The following is a 15,789-nucleotide window of genomic DNA, read 5'->3' on the forward strand; positions in this document are numbered from 1 at the left end:
AAGTCCAAGAGATATTTTCACTCTTCCACCACAGGTCAGGATTGGTCATTTTTCCTTGTATGCCCTTATTAAAAAATGCCCTAAACGAAGCTGCTTATAAAAAAAAAACAAAAACAAAACAAAAAACAATGGTGGCCAAATTTCCATTAGCGAGCAAATAACACCCAAGTATGTGAAATGCAAAGAGAGGCATCCAGCAGGTGGTAAATTAAAGGCAAGTTGGGTGGATAAAGTTTTAAGCAGATGATGGTTAATGCTAGGGAATCTAGTTGGGGGCCTCTCCACAGAAAGTGGATACAGAATTCACCAGCACTCCCAGGCAACAACTCACTGAGAGGTGCTTTGTCTACAGGTCAACGAAGGCCTCCAGTAGGCCAGACAGAGCATTTTTGTAAATGACACAAGATCTTTATGGTTCTAATAATATTTACTTTCACATCGCAACAATCAATTCTCTTAATAACACACAAAAGAGAGGAAACCTGCTTTGTCTGAGCAGCTTCATAAAGGTATAAAATCTCTCCCTTAGACTGACAGTGGGTGTTCACAGGGGTGTGCAGTGGAATCCTCTGTGGAATGTTTTGTTGTTTTACTTCAGCAATCCCTTTTTCCCATGGGAGATTCCGAATTAGTAGGTGTGATGTGGGGCTGGGATGGTGACTGATTGATAGATAAATATATAGGAAGAAAGATGATAGGGAGGTAGGTAAATAGACAGGCAGACAAACAGATAGATATGTATAAACAGATAGGTACGTAGGTAGACAGACAGACAAAGTTTAATTCTACAGGTGATTTTGATGGGCTCTCCATTGCTCCTCTCTTAAGTGGTATATGGCCACATCATTCAACTGCCAATAAAAATTAATTGATACTTTCTATGTAAGTACTAGCACACAATAAAAGATGCACCTCAGGCTTTATTTCAGCCAGTTTTTGAAAATGCATCTTCTGCCAGGTGCTTTGCGAGGTGATGAGCTCACAGAGAAGACATGCCCGTCCTTGGGGAGCTGTGGCCCTAGTCAAAGAGGCAGGCACATAAAGTAACGTTACAGTTTACCTGCTAATGTGCTATATTTGGGGAGGAGAGTGTCGGGTGGGAGCAGAGGGAAGAGAACACTAATTCTATCCAGAAGAATTACAGAGGAAGGGACACTTGAGCTGGGTCTTACTCAAGGGGAAGGCTTTTCAGGGTGGATGCAGAGAAGCCTGAGACTTCCACAGAGAAGGATCAGCATGTTTAAATTATGTGTGTTTCTAGGGGGTATTAAGAAGTGCAGAATGGCCAGTCCACAGGATGTGTGGGTGAGGGCAATGGGGAGAAGGGCAGTTAGGGTGGGGACATGAGGTGCCCTTGTGTAGGGGTGATGCTACAGGCCAACCAAGATGAGGGCTGGTCCTTTGGAAGGCTCCTTTGTCATTCTGGGGGAGGGGGGAGTGCTCCAACCAATACCTGATGCTTCATTTGCAGAAACATTTGGAGTTAAAAACCCTCTGTCACTTTTTCAAGGGATCCTCACAACCACATGAAATAAGTAAAATATTATTAAAAAATGGTTTTATTGAATGTTATTGTTCTCATTAAAAGATATGCATTAAGCCCAGTGTAGAAAGCACCAGTTATTAACCAAAATACTCAGAAAACAAGCTATCAAATCATCCCTTTGCTTTAATATTTAAGATCAGTTCAAAATGATCTTAAACTCATCCTGAGGTGTGTCCGTGCATGTGTGTGTGTGGGTGTGTGTCTGGAGGGGAGAAGTATAAGGTGGAACAGGACCTATTTCTCTATCACTAAAAAGCAGGACGCCTGTGGGGAGTCACATGATATAACAAATATAGCATCGGTGTCTAATAGTGGCTCTGACCCAGCCAGTTGGCACAGATACAGTTAGTGACGATTAACTCATAGCAGTGCTATCTGGGGTCTAATAATGTACCTCTTCTGTTATATAAAACTCGACAGGGGATGCTTAACATCTCTTATTAGTTAAAACTCACATGTAAAATCTCACTAGATAATACTTTTTGCCACCGTGGTGAATCTTCACTCAATATTTAATTTGCTTGGGAGACAATGAAGGAGAAAACACGCTTCCTGATTAGGAAGTAGGTGATTAAGTCTCTCCAGAGCTGCCTTCTTTGATCAAGTCCACAGACTCCAAAAGGATGGATTACAGAAAACTTGCATTCTGTTTACTTTGTTCCTATCCTGACATGTTGTCCAGAAGCATGCTCTTGCCTCTGTTTTTTTCTTTCAGCTGTATCCTTGGAGATTTCACTCACTCTCCCAGCCTCTGGTCCCACCTGCCAGCAGAGAAGTCCCCAGCACAAATCCTCAGCTAGATTGGCCTGATACTCAGGGAGAGGGGGAGGGGGCAGAAAAGCCAGCTTCTTACTCCTATGAGGTAGGTATTTCTGAGGGTTCGTCATGGTGGTTCTCATGCTGGTTGTCCATTTGAACATTCTGGGCAACTTTTAAACGAATACCAATGTCCTGACCCCTCTCCGGGGACTCTGATCTAATTTGTCCAGGGTGAGGCCCAGAGATTGGTATATTTTAAAAGCTCTCCACGTGATTCTAATGGGTAGCCAGATTTGAGAACAACCACTCTAATTCGTTGGAGGACACACAGATGGCTCTGATGTGCCAACTGGCCTCAAGATGCCTACAATCTGGTTGGGGGGAAAAAGACGCAGATAGAGAGTAATCTCAGAGTACTGTGAAGTACAAAACTGTGTGGTGAGTTCTTTTAGTGCCAAGAGAAAAGACAGGGCTCCAAGGCCGGTCAGGAAGATGGGGTGTGTGCTGGGCCTTGGAACAGGGCTGAGGTTTCATTAAGTTCCCTTAATAAAACTGCCCCATCCCCACTGCCACGACCCCAACCAAGCACCTTCTAAGAGGCCTTCATCCTTGGGAGCTTCCACCTTGCCTCTCTCCCATTCTCCCCATGTTTATGCCTTGAAATCATTAGTCTTACCAGGTCATGCCTCTGCCTCAAACCCTTCAAAGGCCCCTGAGAGCTCGTAGAACCATGTCAAATCTCAGACCCTCCATGATTGGCTTGGTGGTCTTTCTCATTACCACTCCCTAGCAAGATGGCCTTGCTTTTGTTCCTCAAATGTCCCAATCCCTTTCCTGCCTTGGGGCTTCTGTATCTGCTGGTCACTCTGCTTGGGGCACTTTTTCCCTGACTCTCAAGGGACTGATTCCTTCTTACTCCTCAGGTCTCAGGCTGCATGTCACCTTCTCAGGGAGGCTGTCCTTGACCAGCCAGTCTAGAGTAGCCCTCCACCATAACCTCATTCTCTATCCACATGCCAGTTTATGAACTTAACAGCACTAATCACAACCCAAATATTTTATCTATTCATTATTAAGTTTTGCCTTCCCTGCTAGAAGGAACTTCTATGATGACAAGCTCTGACTCGATCCCTGGTGTCCGTGCTAACCATCACAGTGCCTGGCACAGAGTTAGTGATAAAGAAACAGCTGGATATATGGATGAAAGAATGAACGGCGAGGAGAGGAAGGCATTCTAAGCGGGTAGAGTAGCAAGAACAAAAAGAAGGAAGGAGAACACATACGCCTGTTTGTTTGTGTCGAACACACAGAAGGCCAGACCCTTGGAAGTAGGAGATGCGTGGGATATAACTGAGGATAAGGGTGAACAAGTCATGTACAGTTACTAACAGCTGTTACTAATGAAAGTCAGAGTTGAAACGTCACATCTGTTAAGGTGTAAAAAAACTGTACCAGGACTGAATGATTCAGGTCTAAGAAAGGAAATCATGTTTCTAAAATCCAGAAGGTAATGGAGCATAATTTTAGTCACTATACATAATTAGAAGATTAAATATTTGGAAAAAACTGGTTTATGTGAGGAAACTCAAAGTGTAATTTGGGGGGATAGATAGCTGGATGTTGGGGGTCTATCTTCTACAAAAGAATTATTCAGAGCTACTTATGGAAAAAGTCTGTACATACTTTATGTCAAACAGTAGGAAAACCTGTTAACCTATCTTTGAAACCATAGCTTCTCTTGACATATCTATGGAAATTTGAATAAATGAGAGTGTTATTTCACAGCATGTCTTCCAATCTTGTCATGGTTCAGAGTCATGGAGAGTCTGAAAAGAGGTAATGTACAATGTAACATGTTAGCATTACTCGGGAAGGATCTAGCCATGCACAGACGTGGTGAAAACAAAATCCCCATTACTCTGTGATTTTCCTCTAACCATGATCTTTCTGAAAGAAAATGAAAGAGTAAAATTCTTCCACATTCCAGAAAAATTTGTCTAAATATTTAACTATCACTTAAAAATTCTTCTATGCCTCTCTTCATAATTTCTGTTAATATCCTAACATTACAATATCCTTCAAATGAAATTTTTTAAAGATTTATTTATTTTTATTTTAGAGAGAGAGCGAGAGTGGGGTCGGGGGTAAGGGGCAGGGGAGAGGGAGAGAGAAACTCAAGGAGACTCTACTCTGAGCGTGGAACCCGACACAGGGCTCGAACCTAGGACCCTGAGATCAGACCTGAGCTGAAACCAAGAGTTGGATGCTTAATTGACTGCACCACTTAGGCGCCCCCACTTCAAATGGAATTTTTGAATAATTTTTTATAGCCATAACAAATCTCATAGGTGGACTCTATCAAAAAGTATGTGGACTCTGAGAAACAAACTGAGGGTTCTAGAGGGGAGGGGGTGGGGGGATGGGTTAGCCTGGTGATGGGTATTAAAGAGGGCATGTATTGAATGGAGCACTGGGTGTTATATGCAAACAATGAATCACGGAACACTACATCAAAAACTAATGATGTTATGTATGGTGATTAACATAACATAAAAAAAAAAAACGCAACATGCCGAACAACCCCCCCCCAAAAAAGTACTCTATTTTATAAAATGTATGAATGTTTGTGAAAGAACACTTCACAACTACATTTTTTTCTTACCCATGTACTGATCTCTAATAAACTATTCAGGTATGTGATAAGATCATGTTTGACACTGAAATTTAAAAATGAATTTCCTTTTGAAAAAATTGCCCTGAACTAATGAAATGACATATTTGATTTAATTTTAAAACATTTCTTATATGCTTACTACATCCCAGGCACTGGACTCAATGCTATGGAAGATACAAAGATGAAGAATCTCCAGTCTCAAAGAAATATGATAACACAAAAAATGCTGGGTTGAATTTTGCTATCATCAAAAGATCTGGATTTGAGTTTATAAATCACACACATATTTGTTGAGTTCGCACTTAGCTTCAGTTTCCCCATATTTGACTTGGGGAAAATAATCTTTACTTACCGAATGACGGCAAGTACTAAAAAAAAAAAAAAAAAAAAAAATGGTTGCAAGTGTTAATGATGTAACACATGTAAAATAGTTAAGTTGATGCCTGGAACATAATAGGCATTCAAAAAAGATAAGCATTCTTCCCTTCAAGACATTTAATATTCAGGTAAATATGACTTGCATTTGTTATATATGTTCTTGATGTCTGACTTATAAAATAGAACTTCAAAATTAACTTTTTTACATATAAAATCTAACATCCATTTTTAACAATGCATATGAAATGTTGGTTTGGATCAATAAAATCTGCACATTATTCTTAATTTCAAAGATGTAATTGAATTCCATTCATTTCCAAAGCTGACTAAGTCTAGCTGCCTCTCCTTCTTTACTGCACCTGATGGTGATGCTAATGAGCAATGAAATGCCCCAAAACCTAGAAACAAGGAAGGAGAAATCCTGGACATAGATGACACAGATATATAATTTCAAAATAAGCAAGCTCTGATATTTATCCAAGTGAATAGTTTGCTAGTTCTCCCAAAATGGCTTCTATATGAGGAAATAGGAAATGGAGAAGAATTCAGGAGAAGAAGAATAGGGTGAAAATGAAAAGCAAAAATGAAAACGAAGGGATTTTAACAGTGACTCCCAAATCTGTTCTACACCCTGTTACTAGGCATCCCCTGGAGAACCCGTGGTTAATATGACCAGGAAATGCTGCATTCTAGATTCCATCCTGGGACTTCACAACAAATATTAGCACAGGCAAGGAATTCTGCGCTACTTCTATTAGCATGTTAAGTAAAACCTGTTTGACAGTCAAACTCAGCAATTCCCAAAATTGCCTAACACTGAAATCTCTGTGTGTGTATGTGTGAAAAGGGAGTGAGATTTAACTAATATCCTATGGCATTCATGTGCAATGACTTATCATTTAGAAAATGCTGGGTTACCGATTTCCCTTCTCTGTCACCAAAATGCTTTCTTGTTGACTCTCCATATCTGATCCACTGTCTCTTCTTGACCCAAGCAAGCCATCTGACAAGAATTCCTATTTTATCTTATGGAGACAGAAAAATTCATTTTGCCTTTGGAAAGATGAGTGGTTGCAAATAAAAAAAAAAAAAAAACCACCTAGAACTAATTCTAATGATCGGGGGAAAAAAACCCAAAAAACCCAAAATTTTTTTTTAGAAACAGTGACTTTGTCCTCCTTCTCCACACTCTTAAGCCAAAACTGTTGGTTTATTCTCAGGAGATCAAAGTCCCCCCAAAATTAGAGTATAAACTCAGAATCAGACCTATAATACAAACTGATGGTTGCTAGAGGAGAGGGATGGGGGAATGGGCAAATGGGTGAAGGGAAGGGGGAGACACAGGCTTCCAGTTATGGAATGAAGAAATCACGGGAATAAAAGGTACAGTATAGGGAATATATCGATGATATTGTAAAAGCCTTGTATAGTAACAGATGGTAACTACACTACGGTGAATGTAGCATAATGTATAAACCTGGGGAATCACTCGGTGAATGTAGCATAATGTATAAACCTGGGGAATCACTATGTTGTACACCTGAAACTAATGTATCATTATTTGTCAACTATACTAAAAACAAAACAAAACAAAAAAAAACAAGAAAATTTAGTACCACTTTTCAAGTGCTTTTATGTACATGAACCTATATTTCCTTTGACTTTTTTGTTTTAAAGGACAGTGATTTCTATAATAATAACAGCACTTTGAAAATAGACATTCCAAAAAGCAGATCCTTTATTAAATTTTAATCTCTCCCTGAGAAAAATATCTTTACATGAATCTGAGGTGCTCTCAGAAATACTTATTTGGGGGCACCTGGGTGGCTCAGTTGGTTAAGCATCTGCCTTTAGCTCGGGTCATGATTCCAGGGTCCTGGGATTGAGCCCCGCATCGGGCTCCCTCAGCAGGGAGTCTGCTTCTCCCTCTCCCTCTGCCCCTCTTCCCCAGCTTGTTCTCTCTCTCTCAAATAAATAAAATCTTTAAAAAAAATACTTATTTGATGAACTATAAAATGCTACAATAGCACAATGGACTTCACAATAAATGCAAAAGAAAATACTGTAATTACCGGTTTTATAGCAAATATTCAGTAATCAACATTTTTATAACGTAAGAGGCATTTCAGAAAATAAGAATCAATTCCTTTTTTTAATTAAAAAGAAAATCTGTTTGAGATTTTTATTAAGTTTGTTAAAAGAGCTAGCAACACTACATTCCCCTACATTGACACTTTTAATCCCCAACCGAAAAATGCACGCACAAGTACATATATAAAATGCATTATATGCATGCAAATGTATGCATATGTATGATGTGTGTATATAACATTATTATATTTCTAAAATGTGTCACAGTTAACAAAATTGTAGCTACTAAAACCAAGATATCATGAAAGTAGGGGATTAGAGGGAAAAAATTTAAATTGCACCAAATATAGTTTTCAAACATCGTCAAATGTCCTAGAAAGCATTCATTTCCAAAACAAATTAATTCACATAGGAAAGTCTGCTCCATTAGGTAACCCTTCTCCCGAATCACCATCTGTAGTTGTTCAGGAACATGAAGGTGGCAGCCCGAGCTGCTAAGGTAGATTCTCCTAGGAAAGTTTTTTGAACCAGTTTGAAATAAAATGTGTTTGTGCTTACATTTTCTTACATTCAGCCTACCTTTGCCAAAATTATTTCAATGCTTAGTGGCATGTTCCTCTGGACCTGGTCTTGTCTCCATCTGTGTTGAAAAGATTGTCAAGAACCATTTGAAAGTCTCTTTTCTGTACATCACCTATAGGATCCCACACAGGCTGGGGGGCCAGGGGTAAGGAAGCCGTAACTGCTGTTGGGTTTACTGGGATGAACTAAACAAAGCAGATTAAAATAGAAAAGATTTTAAATTGGAGGTAAAAAAACAAAAAACCCCGCATTATCCCAAATCCACGGTTAGTAAGGAATTTCGTGTGTGCACGTGTGCCTGTGTGTGTGTGTGTGTGTGTGTGTGTGTGTGTATAAGTCATCACTAACAGCTATTAAAGTTAGTGGGTAACATAGAGGTATTTCAAACTCAACAAGTCCAAAATAGAACTCATTGTTTTTCCCTTAAAACTCCCCTGTATTCCATAGTATAGCACTATTATTATCTTAGATTCTCACTAGAAACCCCACAAGTCTGCTTTGATTGGTCTCCTTTCCCCTGCCTCCTTATCTACTCATCAGACTCTACTGATGCAATGCACCCCTCAATCCTATCCCATTTCACCACTGATTTCAATTTCCAATTATGCTCTTGGTGCAGCCACCTGACTGATGTCCGACTCTAAGCGCTTACCTTTCTACACCAGCACCACTCTGCGAGAGCCATCCTGCTAGAGCACGTCTTTATTCATAAAGAACCTTGCTTGAAATTTTGGATGGTTCTTTAAACAGCCAACATGCATCGAGAAGGACCGTATGCCAACCATTGTACCAAATTTTACATGTAGTATCTTATTTTCTCTTCACAACAATCCTGTGAGACAGATACAATTATTGTTGGCACTCACAAATGAGAAAATAAATGCATAGGTTTTAGATAGCTTGTTCATGGTCACTGGGATGCCAGGTGGCAGGGCCCCCAGTGTTCATCTCAGATGATCAGATGCTCTTGATCATTCCCTTATAAACTCTCCCTCAGTCTGGTTCCCAAATAACCCTCCAGTCTTTTTCACAAGGAGCTAGCAGACTGTGAACTTCTCAGTTACTGTGCTCAAGGGTCAAAAGCCTGTAAGTTACCAGGCTAGAAGGTAAGGGGAGGGCACAGTGGTTCTCCCAGCCATCAGCTCCCTTCCCAACAAGTGTGCCTCCTAAGACCCACGCACGGTAGTGGAAACATCCTGATCTCAAGCAATGAAAAGTGCGCCCCACCAAGGCTGCAGAACTTTTTATAATACTCTGCTCCTGTAGGATATGGAATAACATTTCAAAAGCATTGTTTTTCAGACATCAACTGCACACTACTAATCAACTTTGCTGCAACATCGCTTCCACAACTCATTCATGAACACCACTTGAGGCAGCGGAGGGAGGGGAGCAGCGAGGGCACACGAAAGCAGGGACAGAATAATTTGGACCGCAGCTGTAGTCACAGACCTGTTTTTGGTAAAGGACCACTATTTGAGTTGTTACAGAATTTATAAGAAGTAACAGTTACACACACACACACGAAGAAGAAGAAGAAAGAAGAAAGAAGAAAGAAGAAAGAAGAAAGAAGGAAGAAGGAAGAAGGAAGAAGGAAGAAGGAAGAAGAAGGAAGAGAAGAAGAAGAAGAAGAAGAAGAAGAAGAAGAAGAAGAAGAAGAAGAAGAAGAAAGAAGAAGAAGAAGAAGAAGAAGAAGAAGAAGAAGAAGAAGAAGAAGCAGCAGAAGCAGAAGCAGAAGCAGAAGAAGAAAAGGTTAGATATTGCTAAAACGGCCCTGACATATTCCACATGCACTGTTTGATAAATATTTTATTGTTATTCCAGGAAAAGCTTTTAAAGGAATACATAAGCCAGCAATTATGGGGAAGGGATGTCTCCTTCTCAGAGATAGTAGGAATGCCAAAGACAGGTCTCTGCTGCTAAGAAAAGGTTGGACAGACTCACATGCTTGCTGAACTGTGCAGACAGGCGTAAAGAGCCAGAGTCCCAGGCAGCACACTCTTCCTGAGGTGTTAACAGCAGAAACCAGGCAAATATCTCCACCACAATGTTCTGTGTGATGTCAGTAAATGAGAGGCACTCGGTGTGTGTGTGTGTGTGTGTGTGTGTGTGTGTGTGTGTGTCTGCGCGCGCGCGCACGCGCGTGCACACATACTCATAGTTGTGTCTCTGCCTCACAATTATCCAAACCCCAACCCAGAAAGCCCTGCTTGGCCTTGAACCTGCTGGTTTAATGGTGAGAACTGTGCCCAGCTCTGAACTGCCAGCCTCTGCCATCCGGGGCCTGAACCCATGGCTGACTGGACAAATTTAAGCAGATATTCAACATCATTCTCTTGTTTAAATCAAATGGGAGAAATCGCAGTGCTCCAAGTTCATGGTGGGGGGGTGTCTTGGTCTAAACGCTGAAGGTATTTCCAGGGTGTTTTTGTTTGTTTGGTTTTGTTTTGTTTGGCCACTTACCAGTACTATCTTAAATGCCTTCCCATAGTCAATACAATTTATTGAAGTGTACGTGTGTGATGGATGTTTGTATTTCCCTGCTCTAAGAGAGGCTATTTCCATCATCAAAAAATTACCATGAAAAATGATCACTGACAGTCACTTGGCCATTATAAGAAAGATGTTATTTCTGAAATAGTCAAACAATGTAATTTAAAAGCCTGTTTATACATACCTATATTGGAGGTTTCACCAAAAATTTGAAATGATCTAGAAATTGCTGCTTTAAAAGCCACTTGACCAAGTGCATAAATATTCTTAAGTGTGTCAGGGGCAGAGGTATTTTATTAATGGCATTTGGGAGCATAAATAAATATAAGTACAAATTAAGAAAATACTTATCCCCCTAAGCTATAGCTAGCCAAAGAGTAAACCATAACCCTCAGCATTTTTTATACCAATAAAAAGGCTGCTACAGTAGTTTCTTTCCTTTTCTTAAATGGTCTTTAAATAAATATATGAGTCAGTTAAGAAAGGCATTTACTTGAATTAAAGTGATAATTCTGCCAGGACGTCAGTATAATTAATTGTGGGTGGCAGAAGTTTTAAATGAGGCTAAATTAGGGATTCTAGTTTATTTATTTTTTACTCACTCTACCTCTATAATTAGAGAAGTTTTTGGTGGATCTTGAAATTGTGCCTTGTCATGGAATATCATACCTACATGCTCTTATGACAAGCCTTATGGCATACTTTTTTAATGATCAAAATGGGGGTTATAATGTATACACACACATATACATCATATGCATTTACATCAATCCAGCCTCCTTCCTACTACTATTGCTACTACACACACACACACACACACACATGCACATGCACACACATACACACTCCCCCAACACTTGTTTTGTTTCCTCCACAACCCTGAAATTCTGCTCCCTAATATTTCACGTTTCCAATTTATTTCAATGCTTTCAACGTCAAATACAAAATTATTTTAGTCACAGAGTTTTAGTCCTGGTAAACTATTCCACAAAAGAACTCAAAACACTCTGCCTTCAAAATTTCTGCTTGCTTAGGCTACCTGAACCAAGGACTGAAATAGCCACATGTCATAAACAAATGTGTTTTACTAAAAATGGGTGGTCTTACTGTGTAGGATGTGTTTTAAAAGATGCATCCCAGCGTCTCAAAACACTGGGGGGCATCACTATGAAGCTGACAGCAGCTGAGAAACTGAACTAATGAGTTTCAGGAGACAGAGAACCCACAACCCATTTGGGAGAATTTTGCACTTAGTGTCAATAACACTGAAATGAGGAGCAGATACCTTCTAAAAAAGTTCAATACAGCAAAGAAAAAAAAAGTTCTGCGTGAGAAATAATTTTATGCTAATCATTTAACTGGCATTCGAATATTTCAACAGTTATATTTGTCCAGCTGGTAAGTAAAGATATTAAAAACAAATACATTTTTAAAAAGGTCCATACATGATTGGCCACTCATGTCTATACTCCCGAAATTAAAACCTCAGAGGATACTGAGACATTGTGCACATTTCATCCTAACATGAAGACAAAGCATAAGACCCAAACACTCGTCTGCTATTACACTGGGCATATTGTAATGCTGAAAAAAAAAAAAACTGTCTTTAGCTCATTAACTCCATCTACCTTTTGCCACCCTTTCGTAATAGTTTTTTTTCATCAACTGTATGCATTTTTCACCCTCTGTTCTGAGCACAAAAGGATCACACAGCACACTTCATACAGCCTAAAGAAAGTAACAGTGCAGTCTGGAAAAAGGTGAATGTGGAATTAGAATCTGCATCCCCAATTACTGAACTTCAAAGCAAACACCGATCGCCTGCTGGACAATGCAGCAGGGTTAGCGCATCCCATGCCCCCCCGGGCTTGAATGATGAAGTGCAGAGTAAGACCAACAAATCAGCAAACCTTCTGCAGCAAAGGAAGCCGCCTGCAAACGAGCCCGGAGACTGGGAAGCATTCACGCTTGCTTTACCTACCGGCATTGTCCATGTCTCAGGAGTGGCGAGGCAGGTTCTGCAGCCTGGCAGCCCGGGAGCCCCAGCTCCTCTCCTGGCTAACGAAGCACCCTGCCCTTCTTCTGATTATCAGTCCTTGCAGGCAGCACACAGAGCATACTTCATGCACTGTCTGCAGGAGACACCGCCAGGAAATTTATATCTCCAAGGATGACAAACAGCCATTAGCTCCATTACAGGCTGATTAAGAGAGACTGAGCCTATCAAGTGGATACTTGAATCCACTGGGGGTTTCACCTCTGTTCCAAGCAAAGGAGAAAAAAAAAATCACTGCAATGTTGAATGTACTGCACATTTCAGGAAAGAAGTGCACATGCTATGCAGAACACGGTGCTTTTCCAAAAGATGCCAGAGCAAACATGAGCAGGAAGAGGCACAGATAATTAAAAGGTAAAAAGGAATCTTTGAAACGATAATAAATTATCCTGTCTTTGAGGTTGATCTAAATGTGGTCCAGCCTTTATCACTGACATCACCGAATGACTGGGCAACTTTTCAATTTAGGATTTTAAAGTTTGTGGTGGTGGTTGTCACTGTCATTGGGGGGGGTGGGCAAGGAAGAGCAGAAAAACCATTTTACAATAAAGGCAATCTTTAATATTTCTGCATTAATTAAATGCTAAGGAGCTGAGTATTGTCATCATGGTTTAGCTATGTTTTCATCATGACGAGTGTCCCTATTCCCGGTCAGAATTTCTGCCCACCTATCCTAAAGAGAGAAATTCAAAGGAATTTCATTAACTGTCACCAATAACACCAGAAAGAATTGTCAAAAGATGTCAGGGGACTCCACTGTATGTTACAATCTGTAGCCACCTAAGTAACAGAAAGCTGAGGATCAAGAAAAACACATTTACGAACACAGGAAAGTACACTTCTTTAATCTGGCTGTGCAAAGATGCAAAGTCACCTAAAACGCCTTACGACAGCAAGGCATAAGGATGGACAGAGTGTTGAAGAAATGATGTGCCATGGCCTGGGGCTGTTATGACGTTAGGTTCTGGGGACAGCACCACTCTCTTTTCTGCATTTTCTTAGATAGAGTAAAAACACTGACAGTGCCCTCATTTGACCTATGATACAATGAATCCACAGTATAGTAAGGATCTACAGCTTTTCTATTTGACAAGATTAAAAAAAAAAAACAACCAGTTGTGGTGTTATCATACCCTCAGGGTCATTCAGTTGGAAAAGCAAATCATTTATTTCGCTTTTCCGTCTACCACTGGAATTCCTGGTGACAAATCACTTGCAAATTATTTATAATCTTGCCTTCCATTTCGACAGCTTTGAAGTAGTTGTTTTTAACCTCACTTCTGGTTTTCCTATAGATTTGAGGTTCCTTCACTGTTTACACAGAATACACCATTTATGATATCCATACTAGTACAAAACATTTTCTTCAAAGAAAAGTTGAATTTTTGCACTGAAACTTTATCCCCCTTATTTCAATTCTGTCACAATTCTGAAGATACATCACTCTATGAATTTCAAGAAAACATTCTTCACATGGTTTTGTTTAAAATGCTGGATCCCATAAGACTGAAATCACTGTGGCTTCCATACCTCATCTACTTGCCCTGATTAAGATTGTCAAGCACCCAGACTGAGTGTCATCGGTAGAAATCTAGGGCAAGCTAGCTAGGAATTAACAGGGAAATGTGAATGACAAAAGGAAGAGGAACATTTCATGAAGTTTGAGATTTTGGTAAGGAGTAGCTAAGAAGTGTTAGGTATTGACGGTGCATACTAATATGAATATATTTATATTAGCTCTGTACATGGTTCAAAATGAGACTCTTGATTATTTTCATTAACACAATTCAGTCACCAAATTATAAATGGATTGCATGCCAAACATTTGTTTTGTTGGTAATTTGAAAAACACTTGTTCTCATAAACACTGGATTAGGTTCCAAGGACAGACCATTAAATGCTGCCTAACTCGTGATATGATTTATATAATAACCATAATCTCTTATACACAATTCCAAAATCCAGTTCTGAAAATCTTAAGGTTCTTTGTTTTTTTAAAGTAGGGCTCCGAAATACATTTCTGCCACAACATGACTTGAAGGGATGGGAGGCTATTTAAGATCTCTGCTGGGGCGCCTGGGTGGCTCAGATGGTTGAGCGTCTGCCTTCGGCTCAGGTCATGATCCCAGGGTCCTGGGATCGAGCCCCACATCGGGCTCCTGGCTCAGCAAGGAGCCTGCTTCTCCCTCTCCCTCTGCCTCTCTCCCTGCTCATGCTTTCTCTTCTCTCTCTCTGTATCTCTGTGTCTCAAATGAATAAATAAAATCCTTTAAAAAATTCTAAAAAAAATCTTTGCTTATCTCATTTTGAGTAAATAACATGTTTTACAACAAGAATTTTAATGTTATTGTTATGAGAATCTGTTCGGGCCCTGCCGGGACGATACAAAGCATTTTGTATATGCATTATGTTACCTTCCTAAAATGCAAAAATTCTGAATTCTCAAACACACCTGACCCCAAGGGGTTTCAAATGAGGGACTGTGGTCCTTCAGTACCGTTTTGCAATTTAAAAGGGTGGAAAATAATCCTTTACACTGTTTTGCCACAGGGCCCCCTTCCTTATTAGGAACGCCCTAGCTCCCTCCCTCACCTGATGGGGGCCCCACCCAAACTTCTCCAGCTGCTCTGGAAGATGTCAGAGATAAACAAGGGATGAGCAACAAAGAAAGATGTCTAGCTCTAATGAAACCAATGCCGAGTGGCTATTAGGAATGAAGCTATTTACGAACAGCATAAATGGCCACATACCCAAAGCTCCGTGTCCCCTTGCACGCGCCTGCCACACCCCACTGCCCCCTCCCACTCCTGCCTGCCATCAGAAGGTGGCACTATAACAGTGAAAGAGCGCAGTGAGGGGAACATTTCCTTCAAGCTCCAGGGAGAGTCCATTCCTTCCCTTGATCTCATTCAGACCCATAGTTAACGTGCTCTAGTTGGGGAATGCCTGCATGTGAAATGTTTACCAGGCCCTTTCTAAATGTCCCAGAGATGTTGTGTGGCCCAGTAGGAGCATCAATAAGTCAAAAGTTCTATAGCATGTTTTAAACATAAGCTTAGTTCCTGTTTTTATTAACCTCCTTAGCTCTCTTCAGATCAGACTAGTATGTTTGAGGCCAGTGGTAAATTTGGAGCACCTGCATCCCAAATACCCTCAGTGCCATCCCACCTACAGAAAGAAGGCTACAACCTGTCCCTGGGGGCGGGGGGG

General features: G+C 40.4%; 1 protein-coding gene across 1 annotated transcript in view; it reads right to left on the reverse strand.

The window, feature by feature from the left end:
• The window catches only part of PHACTR2 (phosphatase and actin regulator 2), a 190,724-nt gene extending 178,087 nt beyond the window's left edge, over positions 1–12,637 (reverse strand). The window contains exon 1 of the mRNA XM_027601422.1: positions 12,505–12,637. Within this exon, the coding sequence (XP_027457223.1) occupies positions 12,505–12,517 (13 nt within the window). The 5' untranslated portion in view covers positions 12,518–12,637. The remainder of the gene's footprint in view (positions 1–12,504) is intronic.
• Between the last annotated feature and the right edge of the window lie 3,152 nt (positions 12,638–15,789).

The sequence above is a fragment of the Zalophus californianus genome, chromosome 7 (assembly GCF_009762305.2).
Source record: "Zalophus californianus isolate mZalCal1 chromosome 7, mZalCal1.pri.v2, whole genome shotgun sequence".
Taxonomy (NCBI): Eukaryota; Metazoa; Chordata; class Mammalia; order Carnivora; family Otariidae; genus Zalophus; species Zalophus californianus.